The 26,257-nt window shown below is 47.3% G+C and overlaps 2 protein-coding genes across 3 annotated transcripts in view; both read left to right on the forward strand.

The window, feature by feature from the left end:
- Nucleotides 1–14,331: 14,331 nt before the first annotated feature.
- On the forward strand, nt 14,332–15,290 carry LOC126987587 (enhancer of split m7 protein-like). Its single transcript, XM_050844696.1, has one exon. It carries the CDS (start codon nt 14,487–14,489, stop codon nt 15,174–15,176), a length of 690 nt encoding a protein of 229 aa, XP_050700653.1. The 5' UTR covers nt 14,332–14,486; the 3' UTR covers nt 15,177–15,290.
- Nucleotides 15,291–22,480: 7,190 nt separating this feature from the next.
- Nucleotides 22,481–26,257, forward strand: part of LOC126987588 (crustacyanin-A2 subunit-like) — a 102,385-nt gene continuing 98,608 nt past the window's right edge. For both annotated transcript variants that reach the window (XR_007741039.1, XM_050844697.1), the window contains exon 1: nt 22,481–22,818. Coding sequence is in view for 1 of the 2 variants with exons in the window: in XM_050844697.1 (XP_050700654.1) it covers nt 22,813–22,818 (6 nt within the window). In the remaining variant the exon portion in view is untranslated. The remainder of the gene's footprint in view (nt 22,819–26,257) is intronic.

Raw genomic sequence — 26,257 nt, forward strand, 5'->3', positions numbered from 1 at the left:
CCTCCTCCTCCTCCTCTTCCTCCTCCTCCTCCTCCTCCTCCTTACGCTGTAGCCTTGAAACAGGAAACCAAATCTCGATCGGTCTGTTACAACCCTTCATTATAGGCTGAGAGAGAGAGAGAGAGAGAGAGAGGTGAAAATCTCTCTCTCTCTCTCTCTACTCTCATTCACAACTCACGAGCGCCCTCCTTCCTCCCTATGCCCCCCTCCTCCCTCCCTTACCCCCCTTCCACCTGGTCCCATTACCCCCTAATGATCGCACCTGCTTCTCCTTCATTCATCCTCGTAATGACTTCCGGCGCCAGCGTGAGTTTACCTGTGTTAATTGGCTAATCCCGTGGGCCGACCTAATCCCTTCCTCCCAGCCTCCCCTCCCGTCCCTTCCTCCCTTTAGTCTCCCCAGCCCCTTCTTCCTCCTCTTCTCCTCCCTCTCCCTCCCACCCCCGTGCCAAAATTTACCTTCCTTTCCTTGTTCTCATCTTTCCTTTCACTCCCCTCCCCTTACCTTTCCTTACCTTTCATTTCCCTTTATGTATTTACCTATTAAACTCTTTCTCCTGATATGTTTACCCTTTAAATCTCCTTACCTTACCCTAATTTCCTCATCTCTTACACCCCTACCTTTACTTTACCTTAACTTTTTCTTCTTTTCCCTTTATGTATTTACCTATTAAGCTTTTCTTCATATGTGTTTACCTGTCAAATCTCCTTAGCTTACCTTCCTCACAACCTCCCCTTCCTCATCTTCCTCCCTATTCTTACCATTAAAACCTCTTCCCTTACATGACCTTTCTTTTCCTCTATGTTTTTTACCTACCAAATCTTTTCTTCGTATCCTACCTTCCCTTACATGACCTTTCTTTTCCTCTATGTTTTTACCTACCAAATCTTTCCTTCGTATCCTACCTTCCCTTACATGACCTTTCTTTTCCTCTGTTTTTTACCTACCAAACCTTTTCTTCGTATCCAACCGTCCCTTTCCTTACCTTCATCTCCCTCTTTCGGTCTGTCACATCCCTCCCTTTGTCTCTCCTTACCTTACATTTTCCCTTAATGTATTTACCTATACCAAATATTTTATTACTTCTAATGTCTTTACTCTCCTAATCTCCTTGCCTTACTCTCCTCACGGCCTCATCTTCCTCATTTCTCTCTCTTCTCCCTTCACCTTACCTTACCTTTCCCTTCTGTATTTACCCACGAAACCTCCTTACTTACCTACCCTAACTCTTCCTCACAACTCCCCTCCCCTTCCCTTATTGCCTTTAAATCCCCCATTAATAGTATCGGATCCCATTTCGTGCTAACTGGATCCCTCTCCTCTCTCGATCCCAAACAAGATAAGGAAGCAATTGTGGAGTTTATGATCTTGTTCAGGAGTTTACGATTTTATTTTTTCCCCACTCTCTCTCTCTCTCTCTCTCTCTCTCTCTCTCTCTCTCTCTCTCTCTCTCTCTCTCTCTCTCTTGTTACTTCGTTATCTCCTACCATCGCTATTTTTTTTTCATGGTCCTGTGATTTATATTGGTGGCGATAAGGTGTTTGTTTATATATAAGGTTTGTTGGGTTTTATTTACATTATTATATCTTATTTCATCTTGATATAATTATGGGAACATTTTTTGGCGTGCGGTTATTTATTTTTATTTTTTCCCGTTAAGAATTTGTTGTTGTTATTGGTGTTGTTGTCAGGATAGTTGTGTTGGCTTAAACCTAACCTATATATAGTAAGTCTGGTGCGTGTGTGTGTGTGTGTGTGTGTGTGTGTGTGTGTGTGTGTGTGTGTTAAAAGGTCACACAACAAGCACTATTCACCAAAAATCGACAAAAGACGCGATCTGCATAATTTTTGGACATGTTGTGAATGAGATGATTAACTTTATAAGCAAGTGAAATGAACGCTCAGTGACAGTTATTTCCACAGCGCGGCCGTTAGATTTGCTGTGTGCCTCCAACCTTCAACCTTGCCCGCTCCCTCCCACTGGAATGAATGAACGAAACATATCTCCAGGGCTTAGGGGGCTGCTTACGGTGTCTGTTATGTTCTGCTCTCCTCTGCTATGTTATGTTATGTTATGTTATGTTATGTTATGTTATGTTATGTTATGTTATGTTATGTTCTGTTCTGTTCTTTTCTTTAACACGTTCCAAGATTCCGCAAAGTAATGAGAGACAGAGAAAGAAAAAATTGAACTGTGCAATATACCCTGCCTGTTGTTAACTTTATATGAGGTGGCGTAAAAAATATCAATCAATCAATCAATAAAAAAGTTAAAAAAAGAAAACTGATAAAAACACTACCAAGCTTCGACAATACAAATTTAAAGTAAGATTTCCTGAGTGCACTGAAATCCGTCTCGATCATTAGTTAGGCAAGGAAAAGAGAGTGATTCGATGTATTTCCTGTGAGGGTATTAATCTCTCTCTCTCTCTCTCTCTCTCTCTCTCTCTCTCTCTCTCTCTCTCTCTCTCTCTCTCTCTCTCTTTCTCTTTCTCTTCTCTTCTCTTCTCTTTCTCTTCTTTTCTCTTCTCTTCTCTTCTCTTCTCTTCTCTTCTCTTCTCTTCTCTCCTCTCCTCTCCTCTCTCTCTCTCTCCGCCAACCCCCCCCCTCCACCCCCACACACACTTCTTTCCCTTATTCCTTCCCCACCCTCTTTCCTCCTTTCCTTCCCTCCCTCCCTTCCTTCCTCCTGACCCGTTCCCATCGAGCCATCTGGTGGAGTGGCTTTGGGAAACAGATTATTTCTTTCCCTTCAGGTTACTCCCGACAGCCGGGCGTCAGGACTCAACCCGACTCTCTTCCTCGACCCGACTCATTCCCACAAACACTGAACTTCCTTTTTTTTTCCTTTTTTTTCCCCCTTCGTTGTCTTCGTGTGAGCGGGATGTTGTTGTTGTTGTTGTTTTTCGCTTCGTTTCAATGTCGGATTATTCTCAAGTGTTGTAATTAAGCAGTAATAGCGAGTTTTTTTTATACATTTTTCTTTACGCCTTTGAACTGTCTCCTTAGCTGTAAAAAAAAAAAAAAATCTGTGTGGATATCAATACTCGCGGCTGTGTTTAGTTTGGATATGCTTGTTGTTGTTGTTGTTTTGTTTTGCTTTTTTGTATCGCTTTCACTCGTCAATTATTTTTTTTATCGTAAGAAGGTATAGTCGTAATTATCTTCTCTTCACTGCTATCGTAAACCATTGCAAACTATCGTAAATGTCCTTTATTACCGTTTACTCCCTACTTATTTTCATCCCTATTATTGTAAACTATCCTAAACTATCGTAAACGTTTTTTTTTTTTAGCTAACTTTGTCTACTTTTATATATGCTATCGTAAACTATTGCAAACTATCGTGAACGTTCTTTTTTTTTAGCTAACTTTCTGTCTACTTTTATATATACTATGGTAAACTATTGCAAACTATCGTGAACGTTCTTTTTTTTAGCTAACTTTCTGTCTACTTTTATATATACTATGGTAAACTATTGCAAACTATCGTGAACGTTCTTTTTTTTTAGCTAACTTTCTGTCTACTTTTATATATACTATGGTAAACTATTGCAAACTATCGTGAACGTTCTTTTTTTTTAGCTAACTTTGTCTACTTTTATATATACTATGGTAAACTATTGCAAACTGTCGTGAACGTTCTTTTTTTTTTTAGCTAACTTTGTCTACTTTTATATATGCTATCGTAAACTATTGCAAACTATCGTGAACGTTCTTTTTTTTTTTAGCTAACTTTGTCTACTTTTATATAAACTATCGTAAACTATTGCAAACTATCGTGAACGTTCTTTTTTTTTTAGCTAACTTTGTCTACTTTTATATATACTATGGTAAACTATTGCAAACTATCGTGAACGTTCTTTTTTTCTTAGCTAACTTTCTGTCTACTTTTATATAACCTATCGTAAACTATTGCAAACTGTCGTGAACGTTCTTTTTTTTTTAGCTAACTTTCTGCCTGCTTTTATCCCTGCTATCGTAATCTATCCTTAACTATCGTAAACATCATTTTTTCTTCACTTTCCACCTACGTCCATCCCTGCTATCGTAACCTATTCTAAACTGTCGTAAACATCATATTTCGTTCACTTTCCACCTACGTTCATCCCTGCTATCGCAACCTATCGTAAACTATCGTAAACGTCATTTCTATCATTCACTTTCTAACCTAATCTTCTCATCCCTACTCACACCTGGCTATCTCAAACATGATATTTTTTTATGTGCACTTTCTACCTATCTCATCACACCTGCGTTTACCTGTATTACTAAAAAAATCACTTTCTAGCTACTTCAATCCTTGTTTATACCTGGCTTTATCAACGGTCCTTCTTCCATCTCACTTTCAACTCACTCTCACACCTGTATATACCTGTCAATCGTTTCTATATCTGTGTTTACGTCTAATGCTGGTTGCCATTAATAAAAAAGAAGCCTTAAATATCAAACGTCCTTCTCTCAGTTCACTTTCTACGCAATTTCACACCTGTATATACCTGTCTATCTTACCTGTGTGTTTGTGCGTATATCTGATGCTAGACGTCATTAATAAAAAAAAGACTTAGATATTAAACGTTCTTCTCTCAGTTCACTTTCTACGCACTCTCACACCTGTATATACCTAGCTATCTTACCTGTGTGTTTGTGCGTATGTCTGATGCTAGACGCCATTAATAAAAAACAAAAGCCTCTTATATCTTACACCTGTATATACCTGTCTATCTTACCTGTGTGTGTTTTTGCGTATATCTGATGCTAGACGCCATTAATCAGAAACAAAACCCTCAGATATATAAGAAATCTCATCTAAAGAAAAATATCATTACTCTAAAATCCTCCTCCTCCTCCTCCTCCTCCTCACTTCCTCCCCCTGCCCTCCCCGCTCCTTCCTCTCCAACACGTGGGAAAGTAGGACAGGTGGTCGGTAAGAGTGAATGAGACCTGGCCGTCCTCGAGCCCTTTTTTTTCCTCCCTCCTTCCCTCTGGGGGCGATTCTGTTGCTGCTGGCGGCGGTGGTGGTGGTGGTGTTGTTGTTATTACTGTTGCTGCTTTGGATCATCATGTGGTGGTGTGGGGGTGGGGGGGGTGGGGATGATTGGTGGTGGTGGTGGTGGTAGTGTGTTGAGGTTGTTGTTGTGTTGTGTAAGTTAATTTGTTATGAAGAACAAGTGGTCATTTACTCTTTCAAATAACAACAAAAAGAAGAATGCATTGCCGTAACGATAACACACACACACACACACACACACACACACACACACACACACACACACACACACCTATTATTTCACCTTGATAAGAGCAGGTGACCCTTGTAATACAGGGATTGCGTGTAGCGTGTGCCTGAGAACGGAAGACGAGGAGGAGGAGGGGGAGGGGGAGGAGGAGGAGGAGGAGGAGGAGGAGGAGGATACTGAGACAAAAAAAAGGGAAGAGGAGTAATTATAAACAGATTGTGAGGTAAGGATGCTGAGAGAGAGAGAGAGAGAGAGAGAGAGATAACAAACAAACAAAGAACTTAAGAATCGAACAAACATATAGATGAACGTATTATCATATTCCTCATCGAGACCCAAAAGTTCTGAGCATGAAATCCTATCTCTTCCTTTACCTTATTTTCTCTCTATCTCTCTCTTTCCTCCACTCTGAAACCCTTCCCTCCCTCTCGCTTCCCCATATCATCTCTCCATTCACAGATGTCCAGCGAGCGAGGAGGAGGAGGAAGAGGAGGGAAGAGGAGGAAGAGGAGGAGGAGGAGGAGGAGGAGGGGGGATGCGAGAGGAAACGGGCGAGGCAAAGCTGAGTTCCCACGCCCTCCCTCACCTTTCCACCATCGCCTCCCCCTCCCCTCTCCCCCTTCCCCCCCTCGCCACACCTGTTGATTATGCCCACCTCGCTCAGCGGCCGCACGTGCACGCCCACCCCTGTGCATCGCCGGCCCCGCCCACGCCCAGCTGCCGCGCGCCGGGGTGGAGAGGGCGTGCGGTGGGTGCGTGCGACGGTGGACACTTGGCTACGGATGAGTGGGAAGAGGAAGGGGATGAGGAAGAGAATGACAGGAGGAAGAGGGAGCGAGGGAGAGGGAGGGAGGACGGATGTGATTGCTTAGACAGGTTACAGGTGTGAATACAGGTAATCTTATGGAAGTTTTATTTAGAACGAGTTTAAATACAGGTGATAATTAGAAGGTGTACTAACGAAGGGAATTAATGACAGGAGGAAGAGAGAGAGAGGGAGAGAGGACGGATGTGTATATTGAAGGTTATGGAGGTTTTATTAAAGAGAAGGAGTTGAAATACAGGTGATAATTGTAAGGTGGAATAACTTACGAAGGGAATGACGAGAGAGAGAGAGAGAGAGAGAGAGAGAGAGAGAGAGAGAGAGAGAGAGAGAGAGAGAGAGAGAGTACGGATGTGATTGCTGAAGTGAGAGATGTTTATAGTAAAGGTTATGGAACTTTCATTTAACAGAACGAATTGAAATAGAGTTCATAATTATAAGATGCAATAGCGCGGTGATTAGAGGAGATGAGAGGTATATAGCATCACAGGTAAGCACTCTCATTACCGTTTGCGTTAATGATCCAAGTTAGTATTTTCTATCTCCATTTCTATCTCTTTTTTTCTTCGTTTTCTCTTCTATTTTCCTTTTCTGTTAATCTATTTCTCCCACGGTTTTCCTTTACACAATACACCAGGGATACTCAACTGGCGCCCCGCAGTCCGAATTCGAATCTTCTGTAGCTGGACATCAGGCTTCAGGTGTAGAAAAAATATATAATTACAAAGCATTAAGGTCCTGGCGGTGAATTCTTACAAGTGTATTTCCTGGACAGACTGCATAGGAAAATGAGAAAGGGATAAAGAAAGGAAAGAGGAAAACAGAAACAGGAAAAATAGGAAAACTAAGAAAAGAAAGCCAGGATAAGGGATAGTACACGTCGGCCCTAGTCAGTCCGGGATATACACTTGCAAGAAAGAGGAAAACAAACAGGAAAAATAGGAAAACAAAGGAAAGAAAACCAGGAAAAGGGATATACGCTTGCAAGAATACATCGCTGCCTGGACCTTCACATTTCATAACTACATTTTTTTTCTACTCCTGCAGCTTGGGGTCCAGTTACAATATTTATCCGGACCTATGAATACATTTGAACTTGTCTAACTGGACCTTTGTGTATAATAGTTGAGTATACCCTTGCACTACACTCTCGGCCTAGTAAGTTGTATCATTTCCACTCCTCCTCCTCCTCCTCAACCTTCTTCCTCCTCTTCCTTCCCTCCAAACATCTAATTTCCTTATCTGTTTATCAATTTCTCACACGACTTTGCTTTAAACACTTCACTCTTGGTTTATATCTTCTACCGTTCCTTCCTTGCTCTTCCTTATATAAACGCGACAAATCAGCATTCTTTTCAATCTCCATTACTTTGATCTTCATTTTTTCTTCTAATTTCCTTTTCTGTTTATCAATCTCTCACACGACTTTGCTTTAAACACTTCACTCTTGGTTTATTTCTTCTGCCGTTCCTCCCTTGCTCCTCCTCCTCCAGACACGACAAATCAGCAGTCTTTTCAATCTCCATTAGTTTTATCGTCATTTTTCCTTCTAATTTCCTTTCTTGTTTATCTATCTCTCACTGGCAACTTTCACACACTTCACTCTTGGTTTAGTTAAATGTACCCTCCTCCTCCTCCTCCTCCTCCTCCTCCTCCTCCCCCAGACACAAGGGCCAACACTCTTCTGGAGGTCGAGAGCTCCCACTTTAAGACTCCCTGAGGCGGGGCAGCACGCGAAACCTGATAAGCTTCGGTTCTCACCATTGTCTGTGTGAGAGGTGTGCGATAAAGCCCTCTAGCAGACCACCCCCACTCCCCCCCCCCCACCCCAACCCCCCACACCCACCCCCCGTCGCTGTCTTATCAAATGCGGCGTCTCCTCCTCCTCCTCCTGCTTCTTTTTGTGCTCCTCCTCCTCCTCCTCATGCTGCTACTCCTCCTCCTCCTCCTCCTCCTCCTCCTCCTTTCTTCTTTGTAATGTTTTTTTTTTCTTCTTTTTCCTTCATTTTTTTTCTTTGTGTGTGTGTGTGTGTGTGTGTGTGTTTGCTCTCTCTCTCTCTCTCTCTCTCTCTCTCTCTCTCTCTCTCTCTCTCTCTCTCTCTCTCTCTCTCTCTCTCTCTCTCTGTACTATATTTTGCATTGTACAAAAAGACAAATAGTTTCATAGTAATCAAATAAATCTTTAGTGTTTATTAAGACTTCTAAATGTCAATAATAACAAGCACTAAATAAATACCTCAAAAAGTCACCATTGTTTTTTTGTACGATATAGAAATTCGCTAAGTTTCGGAACACATAGTTTAGCGTATTCATGATGACGGAATGCGTAACATTAACCACCGAAATAGCGTAATTATGGCGTGCGTGCGTGTGTTCGGATCCCCTCAGTCTCCGTCAGCCAGCCTTTCACTTAATGTATCCGTCTATGTCTCCTTATGTGTCATGTATTATCTCTCGGCGCCTTCCTGTTTGTCTGTCTGGGAGTCTGGGTGTCTGTCTGCCTGTGTGTGTATCTGTTATCTGTGTGTGTGTGTGTGTGTGTGTGTGTGTGTATGTGTATGTGTGTGTGTCTAGTTGTATGTCTGTATGTGTGTGTTTTTATCTGTCTATCTGTCTGTGTGTGTGTGTGGTTGTATGTTTGTATGTGTGTCTGTTTATCTGTCTGTCTGCTTGTATGTCTGTTAGTCCTTCCCAATCCTCTTACTCTCTTACGCATATACACACGCACTCACACTCCCTCTCCCTCTCCCTCTCTCTCTCTCTCTCTCTCTCTCTCCGTGCTCTAGGTGAGGTAAGGCCGCGCTACCTGCCCCTTGATTACGGCTATCGTAGGTAAGAAGGCTTCAGGTGTTATCGCGAGGTTCCCACACCCTCAGGACGACGCCGCCACCTTATCTCAGCGACGCCTTGTCACCCGCCGGCCCCGCGCGGGTGAGTGTCTCATCCGGGGCGGACTGTGACTCAAGGAACGCCGTCTGACTCATCCATGCACCCACCCGCCCACTCATCTCTCCCTTGCACCTTGCGTCACCTCCCATCTCCATTGCATCTCCCTTCCCCCCGGCGACTGTCACCTTCTCCTGTACCTTTGATTGCCTTACCTAACACACACACACACACACACACACACACACACACACACACACACACACACACACACACACACAATACCCGGAAGCGGCGTTTCAGAGGCAGGCAAGATCCGCCTCTTACCCCGGCAAGCAAACACAAGGCGAGGGAAGAGAAAGAGAAACCGGTGGAGGGACAGAAGGAGGGAGGGATGCAGGGATGGAGAGATGGAGGGAAGGGCGGAGGGGGAGAATGAGGGGTTGGTGAAAGATAATATTAGGCCGAAGTAACCATTAGCGAGAGAGAAAGAGGAAGGCGGGACAAGTCGGTCTCGGTTTCCTCTGTTGTCCCAAGGTTTCTCATCCGGAGGTGTGTGTGTGTGTGTGTGTGTGTGTGTTTAGTGAGTAGTTAATCCGAAAATTGGGGTGTCATTTCCTGTCTAACTAATGCAATCGGTTGGACGCTTTTAAGGTGATCAGCGAGGGAGAAAGAATAACAATGTATCTTATTAAGAGAAATGCGTATAACAACAACGACGTCACACAAAGGGAAGGACAGAGAGACCCGCTGTTACCAGAAGGACCCAGATTCTCAAACCTTTCGGGACTTGGGCCGTATTTTAAAGACACCATCGCTTCTCACATCAACTATTTCTAAAGGTCAAAGAGGGGATGAATCCGCTTTTCATGAGTGTTTTTTAAGGTTCATGGCACAGAAGAAGGGTCAAACTACCACCAGGGTCATAAAACTACCCCTGGAAAGTCCTACAGCTCCTACGAAAGCCATGTCAAATACGTGAACTTGGGCGACGAAATGTTTTAAAATACGACACTGAGAACACCCACACTTGATAAGCCTTTCGTAGAGGTTGTTACAGTATCTCCATGGGTTAGTGTTATGAGCCCAGTGAGAGTGTGACAAGGCTTATGCGCCATGAATCCGAAAAACACTCATGATAACATAACTAATCTCCTTTGTGGGCTTTGGATATATATGTCGTGAGAGCCAAAAGTGACTGAAAACACGGGTCATATTTCCTGCATGCTACACTCCCTAACGCCGCCCGTGGAATCAGAATCAGGAATCACTTGCACGCGGCAGAAAGATCATTGCGTAGGATTCCATAACGAACGGTGATACGATATACACATTGAAGGGTACAAAGAGCTTAAGCAAATTATGTCGTAGGCGAATAACTTTTTTTTTCATAGGGTGTTGATGATAGTGAAAATTATACAGAAGGGCGATGCAAGCGTAAAAAATAAACTAGAATGAAAATGGAATGAAAAAGGAATACAAGATAGAAAATGGTGGGTATGAAACTTTAAACTTAGTGAAAAATGAAAGCAAAAATCACTGAATAGGAAAATTATAGAGAAAGTGTTATAAATGTGCTGAGAGGGAGAAGGATAAATAGGTCAAGTGCAAAATGTACAGAACGTCAATGATTTTTTTTTTACAACAAAGGAGACAGCTCAGGGGCACAAAAAAAAAACACAATAATAAAAAAAAAAAGCCCGCTACTCGCTGCTCCCAGATGGATGCTTCAGGAACGCCATAAGTTTGAAATCGGTGCACTTTATTAAGCTATACAAGCAGGTCTTTGAAGAAAATATGACCTCACCAAAATAATATATACGTTCTGAGATGTCTAAACGGATATTCAGGAAACGTGGAGCTTGTTTGAAAATGAGTTACTTTATCCTAAACACACACACACACACACACACACACACACACACACATCAATCGAGCAAGCACCCAACTATCATACCAAGCTTCTCTTCATCCTATCATCATTATTTCCCTTATCTTCCGTCTCTGCCTCCCTTAATCCCTTCTTCCCCTGCCCTTCCACCAACCAACCCCAATCAAGTAAGCACCCAACCAGCAAGCTCCTCTTTATCTCTTCTTATGCTTTCGTTTTGGAGGGAGAGGACGAGGAGGAGGAGGAGGAGTAAGGGAGGGAGAGTGATTAGCCACAGGTAGGACGTATGAATGGCCAGGTTAATGAATGGCGGCGTGGCCCACAGGAAATGCTCGCACCTCGCAGGGTTCCGCCGCCTCTACCAAACCTTGAGGAGCACAGGACCGGAAATGGGCGTCCCAGAGCCTCGCCTTCAGGGACACACTTGAGAGGCTTTGGGGTATGCAGGGCGGTGTTGTGACGGTGGTGGTGGTGGTGGTGGTGAATTAGAGAGTGAAGGTTTGATATTGATACTGATATTTTGGATGGTGTTAAATAATGTTAATGTTGTAGGAAATGTAGTAGTAGTAGTAGTAGTAGTAGTAGTAGTGGTTGTAAGTAGTAGTAGTAGTAGTAGTAGTAGTAGTAAATGGTGGATGAGAGGGAGGATAAGGAATATAGAATCACTCAAACTATACATTGCACCATACATACATACATACATACATACATACGTACATACATACATAAATACATACTTGGATTACCATCCCACTTAATTAATAACAAAAACAAAATTATCGACCATTTAAACCACCACCACAATCCACCACTACCACCAAAGACACCACAACGAGACAGGACAAGAGAGATAAATTAAGAAAAAACACGTTGACGAAATCTTACGCCAAGCATCCGGAAATTCCCTTTAGCCTGTCGCAACGATCTACAGGGAGTGATGGAGACGGAGGAGGAAAGGTTGATGAGGAAAGAATGGTTAATGAGGTAGTGATGAGGGCGGAGGGAGGGAGGTGGGGAAGAGGGGGGAAGGAGAGGGGAGGCGGAAGAACACGTATGGTGGTATGGTGGGGAGATAAACATAGGAGGGAGGGAGGGAGAGAGGGAGAGTGACATGGAAGACAGGAGTTGATATATTAAGTTCTCCATTCATTTCTTTCTCTTATTCTTCCTTTTCCCCTTCTCCCTTCATTCCCTCATTCCTTTACTCCGTTCTCTCTCTTCATCCCTTTCTCTAAGTCTTTCTTTTCCCTTTCTCTCTTCATTCTCTCATTCTCTCCTCATTCCTTTCTCTTACTCTTTCTTTTCCCCTTTCTCTCTTCATTCCTTCATTCCTTTACTCCGTTCTCTCTCTTCATCCCTTTCTCTTACTCTTTCTTTTCCCTTTCTCTCTTCATCCTCTCATTCTTTTCCCTTTCTCTCTTCATTCCCTCATTCCTTTATTCCATTCTCTCTCTTCATTCCTTTCTCTAAGTCTTCCTTTGCCACACTGTCCTACATTCTCTTTTTTTTTTTTACAGTAACGCAAGCAGCTCAAAGGGGAAAAAAAAGTCCGCTAAACTCTGCTCCTGTAAAAGAAAATAAAGCAAAGGAAACAAAAGAGGATCGGTTTCGGATGGCGAGGTGTTTTGATTCTCCTATTTCGCATTGATACTCCTATGCTTCTCTTTATCTCCGTCCCTTTAAATACACATATAACACCCAGGCCTACTTTACTCTTTAAATGTCTAATGACTTGTGTTCTCCTTGGCCAGACGGTGGTAATGGCCATCAACGCCTTTTCTTATGTCCCTGCTCCATAAAAGGGTACTAAGCACACCCCCTCAAGCCTTCCTTACTCTCTAAATACATCTGACCAGCTGTGTTTTTTTCTTCTCTACAGAGCAACGGTGATGGTCAACAATGGCAGTGGTACAGTTTTGGCTTTTTTTGCGACGTAACAGTGGCAGCAGCGGCGGCGAGGGCAAGGAACGGTCTAGGGGGTGCAGGGGAGGGAGGATAAAGTGCCTGAGGGCCAAGGAGAAGAGGGAGGTGCCTGGAGGGTAGATGTGAAGGGGTGGCGGGGAGAGCGGTGCCCGGGGCGCTGGCTGAGGGAGCTGCCTGTGCGGGGGAAGAGCATTAGCTTAAAAGACTCGCCCGAAGGCATCTTTTCTGCAAAGTGACAGTCAGATGGCGAGGAGGAGGAGGAGGAGGAGGAGGAGAGGAGGAGGAGAAAGACGCAAACCCTGCTTCTGAGGTCGCAAAGGACGCGGGGAGGTTTAGAGAAGGGTGGAGGAGCGAAGTGGAGGGGCAGGGAGCAAGGAGTAGCCCTCCCTTTCTCTCCTCTCCCTTCCCCGCCACCTCGCCCTGCCCAGGTGTCCACGTCCGGCCCCTGGCACCCGCACCGTCCCCCGCCGCCCCCATTGGCATGCTGGGGAGGCCATGGCCGCCCCGCGCTGCCTGGGGCTACTTCGATAAGCCCAGGGAAGTCATACCACACAGGACAAACTGCTCCTCCCCGGGGTGACTCTGGGGCTCTCCAGGCAACGCCCACAGTCAAGGGGTGAGGAGTGGAGGAGGGGGGGGGGGCGGTCAGCGTGGGCCGCCGCACGGGGAACGCGGTTTCATTCAGTAACAAAAAGTGGCCCGCATGGCGCCTCGTTGTGCCTCGTGCCGGGGCTTCCACATGTCGCCGGCCAGCGCCTCCCCCGCTCGTCGCCCTCAGCCTCTCCCCCCGTGGCCGCCGCTCCCCGGGGCTCCTCCTGACCCTCACGGGGCTGTGTGTCATCATTCCGGGCCCGTGTGTGCCTGTTTACCTGCGCGGGGCGCCACTAAGCCAGGTAGCGGCCACTCCGTCACGTGCCCAAGTTTAGGAGCGGGTGAGTGTGTGCGTTTGTGCGTGCGGCTCAGGGAGGCGGCAGGGCGTGTGTTCGTGCGTACGCTCCTCGCTGAGACTGTGGGAAAACATCTGCCCGTGTCTTGAGACATTCCAGCGCACCCCTCCCCTCCCGCCGCCCCCCGGCGGTGTCCCCCCTCCGTCCCGGCCAGGCAACCCCCCCGCGGTGAGCACGGGCTACGCGGCTGCCGCACGCCGCCACGGCCTCCAACAAGACGTGCATTATTTTTACTGGCGGTGACTTTAGTAACTTTTCCGTCGTGGCCTCAGCGTTGGCTGTGGCCTGAAGCACCCTCTGGGGGGCTGGGGGTGACGGAGCACCGCGGCGGAGGGAGCGTCGAGTCAGCACCCTCAGCACCTGAATCCACCTGAGGGAGTCAGCACCAGGTAGCACTCGGCTCGAGCTCCCAGGAGGTGCTCGTGTGCGGGATGGCAAAGGCTGTTAATCACGCCGCTGCACGGAACTGCTCTAAATGTGGGTGTAATTGGCGTACGCGGGTGAGCGGGTGAGGGGCGGGTGCGGGTCGTGGCGGTATCTGGCAGGGAGGCGGCAGCTGCGGCGGGCAGGTGGTCTGTGTGGGAACGCGCCCGACCAGCCCGTTCTCACGCTCGCTAGGCTCCTCCCCTTCCTCGCCCTCCCCTATAAAGGCTGCGGAGCGGAGCCAAACGCCAGACTCATTCCAATACTCGCTGAGAGCAAGGCACCAGCCTCTCCACGCAGCCAGCCACTCTGTGAACTTAGCTGATCTCTGCGTCCCTTGTGTACGATCCACGATGGCGTGTGAACTGGAGCCACTGTCCCGCACCTACCAGTACCGCAAGGTGATGAAGCCCATGCTGGAGCGCAAGCGGCGGGCGCGCATCAACAAGTGCCTCGACGAGCTCAAAGACCTGATGGTGACGGCGCTGCAGGCGGAGGGCGAGTCCATCGCCAAGCTGGAGAAGGCGGACGTTTTGGAGCTGACGGTGACGCATCTCAAGAAGCTGCAGCGTCGCAATCAGCTGGCCGTGCGTCCCCTGCCCAGCCACCAGGACAAGTTCCGTGAGGGCTACAGCCACTGCGCCTCCGAAGTGTCCCGCTGCCTCGCCTCCGTGCAGGGCGTCGACGTCACACTCGGCACCAAGCTCATGACGCACCTCGGCATCTCCCTCACCAACTACGAGAAGCGGGCGCCCCTCACCATCCTCGTGCCCCAGGCTGAGCCGTCACCAGCACTCTCCTCGGCCTCCAGCGGCTACTCCTCCGCCTCCGAGCTGTCTCCCACGCCCTCCACTTCCAGCAGGAACAGCTCATCTCCCTCCTGCAGCGGCCCCACCAGCAGCCTGTCCACTACAAGCAGCGGCAGCAGCAGCGGTAACAACACTAGCAGCAGGGCCCCGGCCACCACCACCAGTGCCTCCCCACGCCCCCAGGGTCTGCTGACCATCGCGGCGCCCCCATGCCCCATGTGGCGCCCGTGGTAACCAAGCAACGCTCTCTCCACGAACAAGCTACCTCAGCCACCCGTCCGTCGGCAACCTGTTCAGCCGCCAGTCAACGCTACTGAAGGAGTCGACAGCTCGAGAGCGACAACGGAACCTGCGTCTTCTTGCCCTCTGTGATAGCCCCGCACGGGGTCCGCTGTGATAGGCCGCCCTGCGGAGTGATACCTTCTGTGATATTCAACGCCACCATCACCTTCATCACCATCATCATCACCCTCATCACCACCATTAATATATTGAATAAATGCAATGGTTTAAACTTATCTACCTCTTTCAATGCCCCTTCCCATATTTTTTTTTTTACTATAGTCTAACAAAAAGCATTAAAAATTATGAAGTCTGATAAAGTAGCTAAACACTAAACGGAAAAAGTAGCGCAAATAACTGGGTTCATAAACACCAAGTAAACACAAACTGGAATGCAGAGTAAGTCAGCACGCAGCATGATATCCCAGGTGTTCGCCCGGAGCCCGCCAGCAGCCCAGCACCTGACTGGCAGCGGCGCCTGGGAGCAAGAAAGCACCCCGGCCAGCACGAGGGGCGAGGCTCGGCGCTGCTCCGCTCCCTCCCTCACAGCGGCACGCAAGGCCATTCTGTAAACTCTACGGAGTTTGTATGTCGGGTTTAACTTACACAATTTAACAGAAAATAAGACATTATTAGGGGTACCTTTTCTAAATATTTTTTGTTGTAATTTTCATTAATAACTATAAAAACGCGGCCAGCAACCATTTTTGAAGGATCAAGATGACGGAAAACCATTATTCTACATAAGGCAAATTTAATTGTCTCCGTCAGTTGATAATTAAAATGAAACTGACACACTGGCCCCGTGTGGTCCAGCTAAAACCTACAGTTTGTTTGATCGCCAAATAACGATTGGAAAGACACGATATACGCAAAGCTGTTCGTTATTTCAACTCCATCACTTCAGCCTCTGAGCTGCTGCGGACGCGGGTCGCCTGTGGGGCTCAGTCTACCATTGCGCGTCTCTCAGGAGCAGCGAGGTGTGCTCCGCGGGCCTCGCCTGAATTCGAGCAGAGAGCCGCAGGGCGCGGCACGGGCCTCTGAACCACGGGCAAGACGAATGTCACTCGCTGATATATTAATTAAAGAAAAGCTCCACAGTGTTCCCCGCAGCACGTGACCACGTTACCTTAAAACACTTTTTTGTCTATTAATATTTTTTTGCTGCCGAAAAGATGAGCTACAAAACATTTCGCATTAACAGGCATTCGTATCCACTTATGACTATACAGTAAACAATAATTTCCATTCAAAGAGTGAACTGACCTCACACACCACTGCAACCTTCACATCAACAGACATAAAATTACCACAACGACATCTAGAAAACAAAGAAAGAGACTTCGTACGCTCCTGAGTCTAGAGGCTGGAGACTAACCCAAGCAGCGTGACCCAGTGCATTATGAAAGGAGTGTTGTGTTGTGTTGTGTTGCGGGAAGGTGACGCAACGCCGGACAACACTGAGGCCGGTCTGGACTCTGAACCCTGTACGGCGAGGTGCCAAGAAAACTCTGGGTCATGGTACTCACTCGTGCAGGGCGACGCTCCCTCCCCCTCGCGGGATGGTTACTCACCTGTTGATAAGACAGAAGACGAGAAAAAAATCAGAAACACGTCATCTCGTGGGGAGGGACAAGAGGGGGGAGGGGTAGCAGCTCCTCCCCCCCCATCACCACCCATCCCCACCACCACCACCTTTAACTCCCTCTCCACCTCCCACCCCCAAACACACACAACACACATCCCCGGAGGACACGGTGCTAGCCGGCATTTTTTTTTATTTATTTGTTGACACATTTTCCTACTTTCATCTTCATATATATCTCTCTTATGCGGTTAAAGGTAGTCTCTCTCTCTCTCTCTCTCTCTCTCTCTCTCTCTCTCTCTCTCTCTCTCTCTCTCTCTCTCTCTCTCTCTCTCTCGTCCCTCTTACAACTCGGTTATTCACCTCTTTGGATTCTTTTTGTGAGCAGCGAGTAGCGAAGCAAGAGGAGAAGGAGGATCGGTTTTATTGCCATTTGGAGAAGTGAGGAAATAGAGGGAAATGAAAGAGGGAGAGAAGTGGAGAGAGATGAGGAGAGAGGTGGGAAATGATGAATACTTAACGATATATGATTCTTGGAGTGCGATGAAAAGTTGACGATAGATGATTCTTGGAGTGCGATGAAAAGTTGACGATAGATGATTCTTGGAGTGCGATAGTGTGTAATTCATTCGACAGGTCTGATAGATATAACTAGAGATCGCATCAGACAGACGGGCCTTTCCTTATCCATCACCTAACTGCCCTTGTCGGGAGGTTACAAAAGGAGAAAGAAGAAAAAGGAGAAGAACAAAACAGAGAAAGACGAGAAAGAAGAAAATGGGAAGAAAAAAAGAAGAAAACGGAGAAAAAAAGAAAAGAAAACGTAGAAAATAAAGAAGAAAACGGAAGAGGAAAAGAAGATATGAGAAAAGAAATGAGAAAATCAGAAAAAAAGAAAACAGAGAAAAGAAAGAAGAGAAGAAGGAAAAGGAGAACCAGAAACGAAAGAAAATAGAGAAGGAAGAAAACGAAGAAAAAGTGAACGAAGACGAGAGAGAGAGAGAGAGAGAGAGAGAGAGAGAGAGAGAGAACGAAGAAGAAAAAAAAACACCATATCCGAATCTTTAAACCTAAGTGGCCCCAGCTGTGCCTCGACTCATCTCTCACCTGCTCAAAAATCCAGGTAACCCCGGACACAGGTAAATCCCGTGTGCAGGTAACGTGAGCTTGAGACAGGTAAATCGAGGGTACTATCGGCAACAATCCCCTTATCCTCAACCATCCCCAGCGTGGCGAAGCGATCCTAGACTACAATCCAGTTGGCCTTTTTGGTAGCGGCTTAGCGGGGGCAAGAAAGGGCCGACGGAAAACGTGTGAGAGCCTTCAGGAATATAATTATGCAGCGCCCCACCGCCCATGTCCCTTTTGCCTCCTCCCACGCACCTCCCATGTCCCTTCTCCCTCCCGCTGGCCTCTTCCCTCCCACTCCCTCCCACCGCCCACGTCCCTCCGTCTCCCTCCCACCACCCACACCCTAGACACGAGGGATGAAGGACGAAAACATGAATAAAAACCTTCCTTTCCTGACCCTTTTGACCTGGTTGGTGTTCTTTTCTTTGGCTCTCTTGCCCCTCCTCCTCCCTCCTTCCCCTCTCCCTCCTCACTCCGATCTTTTGTGTGAGGGAGGGGGGAGGGAGGGGGGCGGTCAACAGGGGGAAGGGCAAGCGGTCGGCAGGCTCCCAATCTGGACCGGAAAAGGAAGGAGCGGAAGAGGACTGAGTGTGGAAATAAGGGAGAGAGGGAGAGAGAGGGAAGGGAGGTAAAGTAAGGAGGGAAGGAAGGGGGAGAAGGTGAGTACTTGGATTCCTCATTCATTTGGAAGAGGACCGAGTGAGTAAATGAGGAAGGGAGAGAAGAGAGGGAGAGGAGAGAGGTATAAGGAAGGAAGGAAGGAAGGAAGGAAGGAAAGAAGGGAGAGATGTTGAGTACTTAGATTCCTCATTCATTTGGAAGAGGACCGGGAGAAGAGAAGTGAAGGTAAGGAAGGAAGGAAGGAAGGAAGGGATGGTGAGTACTTGAACACCTCACTCATTCATTCAATTATTCACTTCTCTCCCCGCCTCCCCCAAGACCGTCGCCTCTCCATACCTTTCCCTCCATTCCTCCTGAAATCTCTCCATCTCTCCCTGGCCACCGGAAGCCTCTTAAAAGCTCCTCTTCCCGTTTCCCTCTTCAAAAAGTGGACAGTGACCCGTTTGTCCAGTGAATGGCGGGGGCGGCGGGCAGCACGAGAGAGGAGGAGGAGGAGGAGGAGGAGGAGGAAGAGGAGGAGAGGAGAAAGGTCGTGATCCGGGCTTCCTGGTTCCTGTGTGGGCGTCTTTGAAGGCATTGTGTCGCCAAACAAGTGATAAGACTGTGAGGGCCATTCGCCGCCCACCCGAAAGCGTCCCCACCCACTCCCGCCCACTTTGAAATCCGCCCACCTCGTAATACACTCCCCCGCCCACCTGGCCATTCGCCCGCCCACTTATATTGTTGCCCACGCCCCTATAGTACACTCTCCTGCCCAGATGTCTTGCACCGCCCACTCATTCACTCTTACACCCACTCCAACCAAACTCCCCGATCCCACTCATAAAGTTATTCTCCCTCTCCTTTCCTCCCACTCAAATGTCCTCTCTCTCTCTCTCTCTCTCTCTCTCTCTCTCTCTCTCTCTCTCTCTCTCTCTCTCTCTCTCTCTCTCTCACTACGTTTACCCACCCACTCAGATGTTCCGCACTCGTAAAACAATCGCCGGCATCCTTTTTCAGTGTCCTATATAAATAATTAAAGAAGGAAAAAGAAAAGAAAGTTGTCTCTTAGTCCTTCACTGTACCCACCCGCCCACTCCGACGTTCATTTCCCACATATCAAAAAAAATAAAATAAAATAAAATAAAAATCACCAACACTCCATTTCTCAAGTCGTAAATCAAAACAAAAACGAAATAAAAGGAAGCAAAAGAAATATTCACACCCGCACTCGACACTTTCACATCTCCATTACGAAACCATTCCCCATATAGACCCACCCACAAAGACATACACACATACATACATACACACACACAGTCGCGCAGCGGTGTATCCTCAGTTCCGTCCAGCATACAAAAGTTACCCCTCACATTACGAGCACAATCACGGGGAGTCCAACAATGCCTCTAATCGCCTCCCTTCCCCGCGCCTGAGGCCATAAGTTAAATAAGCTGTGTTCAAGCCCCTTCCGGAGTCATGTCCCCGACCCTACAGTTCTCAATGGTCCTCCCTGAGCGGCGGTAGCATTATCCAGAATTTCCTCCTTTTTGATATTCACCGCAACGGGTATTATGAACTAAGTAAGGGTCGTAGTAGTCACGGGGTCGTTGAACTGGTGCTACACTGAACATTCCCACTCGCTCGTCGAAGTCACTAGTCGTCTCTGTGCTGGCGTGGGTGACTACTGCAGCACGAGATAAATGAGGAAGTCTTGATGGGCAAAATAACTCCTGTCACGAAACTAGGAGACAAGCTAATCCCGCGAGGAGTATCTGAACATACCCACTCGTTTCTTGAAGTCACTAGTCGTCTCTGTGTTAGCGTGGGTGACAACTGAACCACGAGATTAAGGAGGAAGTCTTGATGGGCAAAATAACTCCTTCACGAAACTAGGAGACAAGCTAATCCCACGAGAAGTATCTGGACATTCTCGCTCGGTCTTTGCAGTCACTAGTCGTCTCTGTGCTGACGTGGGTGACAACAGCAACACGTGGTAAAGGAGTAAGTATCGATGGGCAAAATAACTCCTGTCACGAAACTAGGAGACAAATCAATCCCGCGAGGAGTATCTGTGGTCCTCCAGGATACATCTTAACACCAAACCGATATTTCAGTTTCCTTGCTTCACTATCAATGCCAATGGTCTTTCCTGCTTTCCTTGTAGCCTGTACCTCGAGGGCACCAGAGACTCCTCGCGGGATTAATTTGTCAACTTCTTTCTTGACTCCCCTGCCCTAAGACCCTCTGCGAGCTATTTTGCGGTTGCGGCGGCGACACCGTCGCCATGGCGGCCGCCGCCAGAGGAGGCGACGTTTTCGTGAATTATCCCGTGTTTTCAACAATAAATAGTCCCTGAATTGGATTCTTTCTCCTTTCCGGAAGTCACTGGTCACTGTACTGCATTCAGGGACCAAAACGAAATCCATGATGTAAGTATCAACTTTGCCAGAGGTGGCTAAGCTTTCGTAAATTTCCCCCAATATATTTGTTTCCTTGTGTATTTTCTCAAGGAAAAAATTAATGGTTGCGTCATAGCGTTTTGAGTAGTGTGTAAGTGTGTGTGTGTAGCTGCTGCCGTCACGCACACAGCAAGGCAAGGTAAAGATGAGCCACCGCTCAAACGTTTTCTTTGGTGTCCGTCAAAGAAAACGTTTGAGCCCAAGCTGCAACAAACCGCGGCACTAACTCCACTATGCTTGTTGTTAAAGATTTGCCCCTAGTACTATCACTAGGGGAACGGGCCCTTGTCACTATGTAGTTAGTTGTAAACTTCTAATCCTTCGCGATATCTCATCGGGGGAGGGGCTGAACCCTGTTTGCCCGAAAAAGGTTTTGCCTGTAAAGTCAAGCAATTATATATATATATATATATATATATATATATATATATATATATATATATATATATATATATATATATATATATATATATATATATATATATATAAGTTGACAAATTTGACCCATATCATTGGAAGTATTACGTAAAGCCTAAAGTATCAAGTAACTGAGTAATGAGTATGAGCTGAACTTTTTAATGTAATACCCAATACATAACAGCGGTACTGAAATATATTAATGGTATAATTATAAGTAATACTTAAAAGTTGCTGCAAATTATGGTTCACTTTTCATAATAAATGAAAACATCACAAGAAAAATAGTCTTTATTTTCCTATCTACAATAAAGTTAAATCTTGCAGAAAAAATCAAGTTAGAAAATATATTTTTCACGTCCCTTTCTTTTCCCAAAGGCGTGCTGCGATGGCGGCTCGGCCGGAAAAATCTTTGCCCAAATCTGGGAGGGCTGCAGCCCCCCCCCCCAGACCCCCCCAGACCCCCGGCTCGTACACCCGTGCCGTGGGCTTCCGCGTGCTCCTGACTTTCTCTTTCCATCAACACAAATGCAGAGCCTTGTTGGGACTTCCTTGTGTCGAGAAGAAAGGTCACATTTTGGTGTTTCTTGTGTGTGACTGGAAAACTGCACGCACTTAAGCTGTGACACAATACCGCTAAAAAAAAAAAGCACAACCAATTCATTTTACATGAAATCTATCTTCGTCAAAAAATAAATAATGTTTTGTCAAATGTTCCGTCGCCTCCACCACACCCACGGCTGCCCGCCTCCTACATCCTCCATTTACTTCCCCCTCCCCCCGCAGCATTACCCACCCTCAACCTCCAAGAACCTCACGCCCTCACCCTCCCTTCACCACCCCCTGCCCAACCTTTACCTCCAGCACATCCTCCCTTCTCCTCCAACCGAGCCCCTCCCTTCATCTCCAACCCACACTCTCCTCCTCCCCCATCTCCAACCATCCCATCAACACCCCTAATTGACCCCCTTTACTCACCTCCTCAACCCCCCCCCCTCACTCCCCTGCTTCTCACGGATCCCACATACATTCACCACCACCACCACCACCACGATCACCACCACCACCACCACCACGACCACCACCACCAACACTAGTCCACCTCGTTCAGTCCTCCAGCGACCGCCACTCTGCACTGCCGGCTCTCCCTCCCTCTTCCGCGGCCACAGACACGTTACCCAGAGACCGCAAGATACCAGTGGCCGCAGCAGAGCACAACAGGCACCCCGCACACACATCACGGGGTGTTGAGGGAAGGGTGTGCGGCATAGGGGTGTGCTGTGTCTGTGGAGGTTGGGTTGGGGTTTCCTTGGGCCCTGTAGCTCCCCGTCCTTCTCTGCATTCGTGTATTGTCGAGTCCGTGTAAGCGTGTGAGCGTGTCCAGGAGAAGGTGATGAAGGTAAGTGACGGTTGTGTTGTTGATAGTTGAGATGATAATGATGTGTGTGTGTGTGTGTGTGTGTGTGTGTCCACCGTTTCAATGCTTATACACACAGTTCATGTTTTCCCTGTCAACTTTCAAATATTTGCCTTCCTACACAACATTCAGATTTCACTTTCCGAGGGCGAGCGTTGGGGTCAGGGGGTGGGTGGAGGGATGGAGGGATCTGTCATCACGGCCTCAGGGATGACAATTTTTCGCACTATAGGAATGTAAACTGTATACTGACGTGTTGCTGGACGGAGAGACTTACTTAGGCGTCCACGAAAGGGGCATTATGCATGTGTCCTCTCCCTCTTCATCGCTCCCCTTCTCCTCCTATCCCTTTTCACCCCTTCCCCTCTTCGTCCTACCCCCCTTCCCTTTTCCTCCTATCCCCTTTCCCCCCTTATCTCCTCCTCCTATCCCCTTTCACTCCTTCCCATTTCCCCCTTTCCCCTTCACCCCTTCCCCTTTTTCCTTATTCCCTTCACCCCTCTCTCTTCTCCTCCTTTCCCCCCTTCACCCTTTCCCACTTCACCCCTCCTTTCCTCCTCCTATTCCCCTTCACCCCTTCCTCTTTTTCTTTATCCCCAATCACACCTCTCCCTTCTCTTTTCCCCCTTTACCTCCCCCTCCTCCTCCTATCCCCCTTTCCCCTTCCCCCTCCTCCTCCTCCTATCCGAAAGGTCATCAACACAGGTCACGATACAGTCCCTTGACCTCGCATCCACTCCTAAACCCTTAATACACAAGTCACAGGTTTCGTTGATATCTTTACATTAGAACTGCGAAATGGACCCCCCTCTCTCTCTCTCTCTCTCTCTCTCTCTCTCTCTCTCTCTCTCTCTCTCTCTCTCCCCCTGACCCTGTTTCTAAACCATTTCTTCCCCCTCTTCTCCCACGGTCGGTCACGTGACTCAAGGGCTCACTGACTGGCTGACTGGTTGGGTAACTGGCTGGTTGACTGGCAGAGAGGTTAACTCCCTGACTGGTTGGCTTACTGACTGCCATGCTGACTGGATAACTGGGAGTGACTGACGAGGTGACTGTTCCACATACCGTCACATAACACAGAAGAAAAAGAACTGGTGGAGGCGAGATGCAAGCTGATAAAAGAACGGCTTGGAAAGGCAAATGATGGGAGAAAGGAAGAAGGGAGGAAGAAAAGACAAAAGTATCTGATAAGAGGGACGAGGAGGAGGAGGAGAAGGAGGGGGAAAGGGCGGAGGAGTGGAGTAATGTGGCTATATAATTTCGCGAGCAAGCTGGTGAAAGTAAGGTACCAGCCAGCGAGCAAGCGAGCGAGCCTGCACCGAGCTAGGCTGAGTAAGTAACCTGTTGCGTCACTTCGGTCCAGGCTGCGAATGTTAACGACCGACTCAGCGACGAACAACAGAAAGAACAACAACAGCGATTTGATTCACCCCTCTCTCTCTCTCCTCCTCTTTCCTCACTTCACCCCTCCCCTTCTATCCCCTTTCACCCCTTAACCCCTCCCCTTTCATCCCTCTCCCTCCTCCTATCCCCCTCCACCCCTCTCCCTCCTCCTCTTTCCCTCCTTTACCCCTCCCCTTCTATCCCCTTTCACCCCTTCACCCCTCCCCTTCAATCCCGTTTCATCCCTCTCCCTCCTCCTCTTTCCCTCCTTTACCCCTACCCTTCTATCCCTTTCACCCCTCTCTCTCCTCCCATCCCCCTTCACCCATCTCTCTCCTCCTCTTTCCCTTCTTCACCCCTCCCTTCTATCCCCTTTCACCCCTTCACCCCTCCCCTTCCATCCCGTTTCATCCCTCTCCCTCCTCCTATCCCCCTTCACCCCTCTCCCTCCTCCTCTTTCCCTCCTTCACCCCTCCCCTTCTATCCCCTTTCATCCCTCTCACTCCTCCCATCCCCCTTCACCCATCTCTCTCCTCCTCTTTCCCTCCTTCACCCCTCCCCTTCTATCCCCTTTCACCCCTTCACCTCTCTCCCTCCTCCTCCTACAGCAACAACAGAAGCAGCAACACTAATGACCTTTCTGTGTGCTATATTGCTTTCCTTGCTGACATTTGACTTGACCGTGTGAACTAAATAAAAATCAAAACGTAATGAAACTAATAACAGAAATGGCTCTATAATCTATTCTTTTTTGGCCCGCTTGTTTCATTATTTCTCAAAGTTCACGATTTTCAACTTTCACTCGTGCCAGCCTAACATGGTCTAACTAAAACATGAGTGAGTACATTCTTTTATATATATATCATTTACTAGTATACCGAGGAGAACCAACCACCAAGTATATAAAGTTCAGGAATGTCCAAAAAATGCTTCAACCTTAAAAAAGTAAAATTATCCTGCTCAGAATACCGCTGACTCAAGGCTCGATACTGAAGGGCTTTTCTTGATTAATTTCTGTCACTTATCGATAGCATAGGAACACGATGGGGAAACTGTTCCTCCTCATCTTCCTCTTCCTTCTTCTTCTCATCCTTTTCCTCCTCCTCCTTTCCCCTCTTCATCGCCCCTTTTACCAGATACTTTTGCATTTTCTTCCCATCTTCTTCCTCTCTCCCATCAGTTGCTTTTCCATGCTGTTCTTTTCTTGGTGGATACAGGTGAGAAATACAGGTGGAGGATACTAGAGGTGGATACAGGTTGTGGGCGGGGTGGTGACTGTTACGCAGGAGACAAAAGAAAAGGAAAAGTAAGGTAAGGCAAGGAAAAGGAAGGAAAGTGAATGGATAGAGATGAGGGGGAGAGAGAGAGGGGGGAGGGAAGTTGAGGGAGGGATAGAGAAATGGATGGAATGGGATAGAATGGGATGGGATGGGATAGAATGAGATGGGACGGGAGGGAATGGGAATGGGAAGGGAAGGGAAGGGAATGAGATGAAAGATAAAGGATAGGAAGGGATAGAAAGGAAAGGAGACAAAAGGAAAGGGAATGTAAGAGAATGGAGTTGAAGGGAAGGAAAGGGAAGGAAAGGGAAGGGATGGGAAAGGAAGAGAAGGGATGGGAAGGGAAGGAAAGGGAAGGGAATGAGATGAAAGATAAAGGATAGAAAGGGATAGAAAGGAAAAAAGACAAAAGAAAAGAAAAGTGAATGTAAGAGAATGGAGTTGAAGGAAAGGGAAGGGAAGGGAAGGCAAAATGAGTCCACGTTCATAGAGATGCTGATAATTAGTAAAAGAGGAGAGACTCGGACATATGGACAGCCGCACCTCCGTCCACCACCTGGCCCAGCGCCGCCGCCTCGACCCACGTACCTCTCCTAAAACTGACCATCTCACACGCGGAAGTCCATGTCCAGTTCAGCGATGGAAAAAAAATATTAAAAAAAAGATTAAATAGGTTTTGTAATTCAAGGTGTTGTTATTCTATTATGTAGTTTTATCATTTAAGAATTTGAGAACTGATTATGTATCATGACTTTTCA

The sequence above is a fragment of the Eriocheir sinensis genome, chromosome 65 (genome assembly GCF_024679095.1).
Source record: "Eriocheir sinensis breed Jianghai 21 chromosome 65, ASM2467909v1, whole genome shotgun sequence".
NCBI classification, from domain to species: Eukaryota; Metazoa; Arthropoda; class Malacostraca; order Decapoda; family Varunidae; genus Eriocheir; species Eriocheir sinensis.

Bases quoted from the DNA above. Each gene is read 5' to 3' on its own strand.
- LOC126987587 (XM_050844696.1), top strand. From the start codon at position 14,487: ATGGCGTGTGAACTGGAGCCACTGTCCCGCACCTACCAGTACCGCAAG.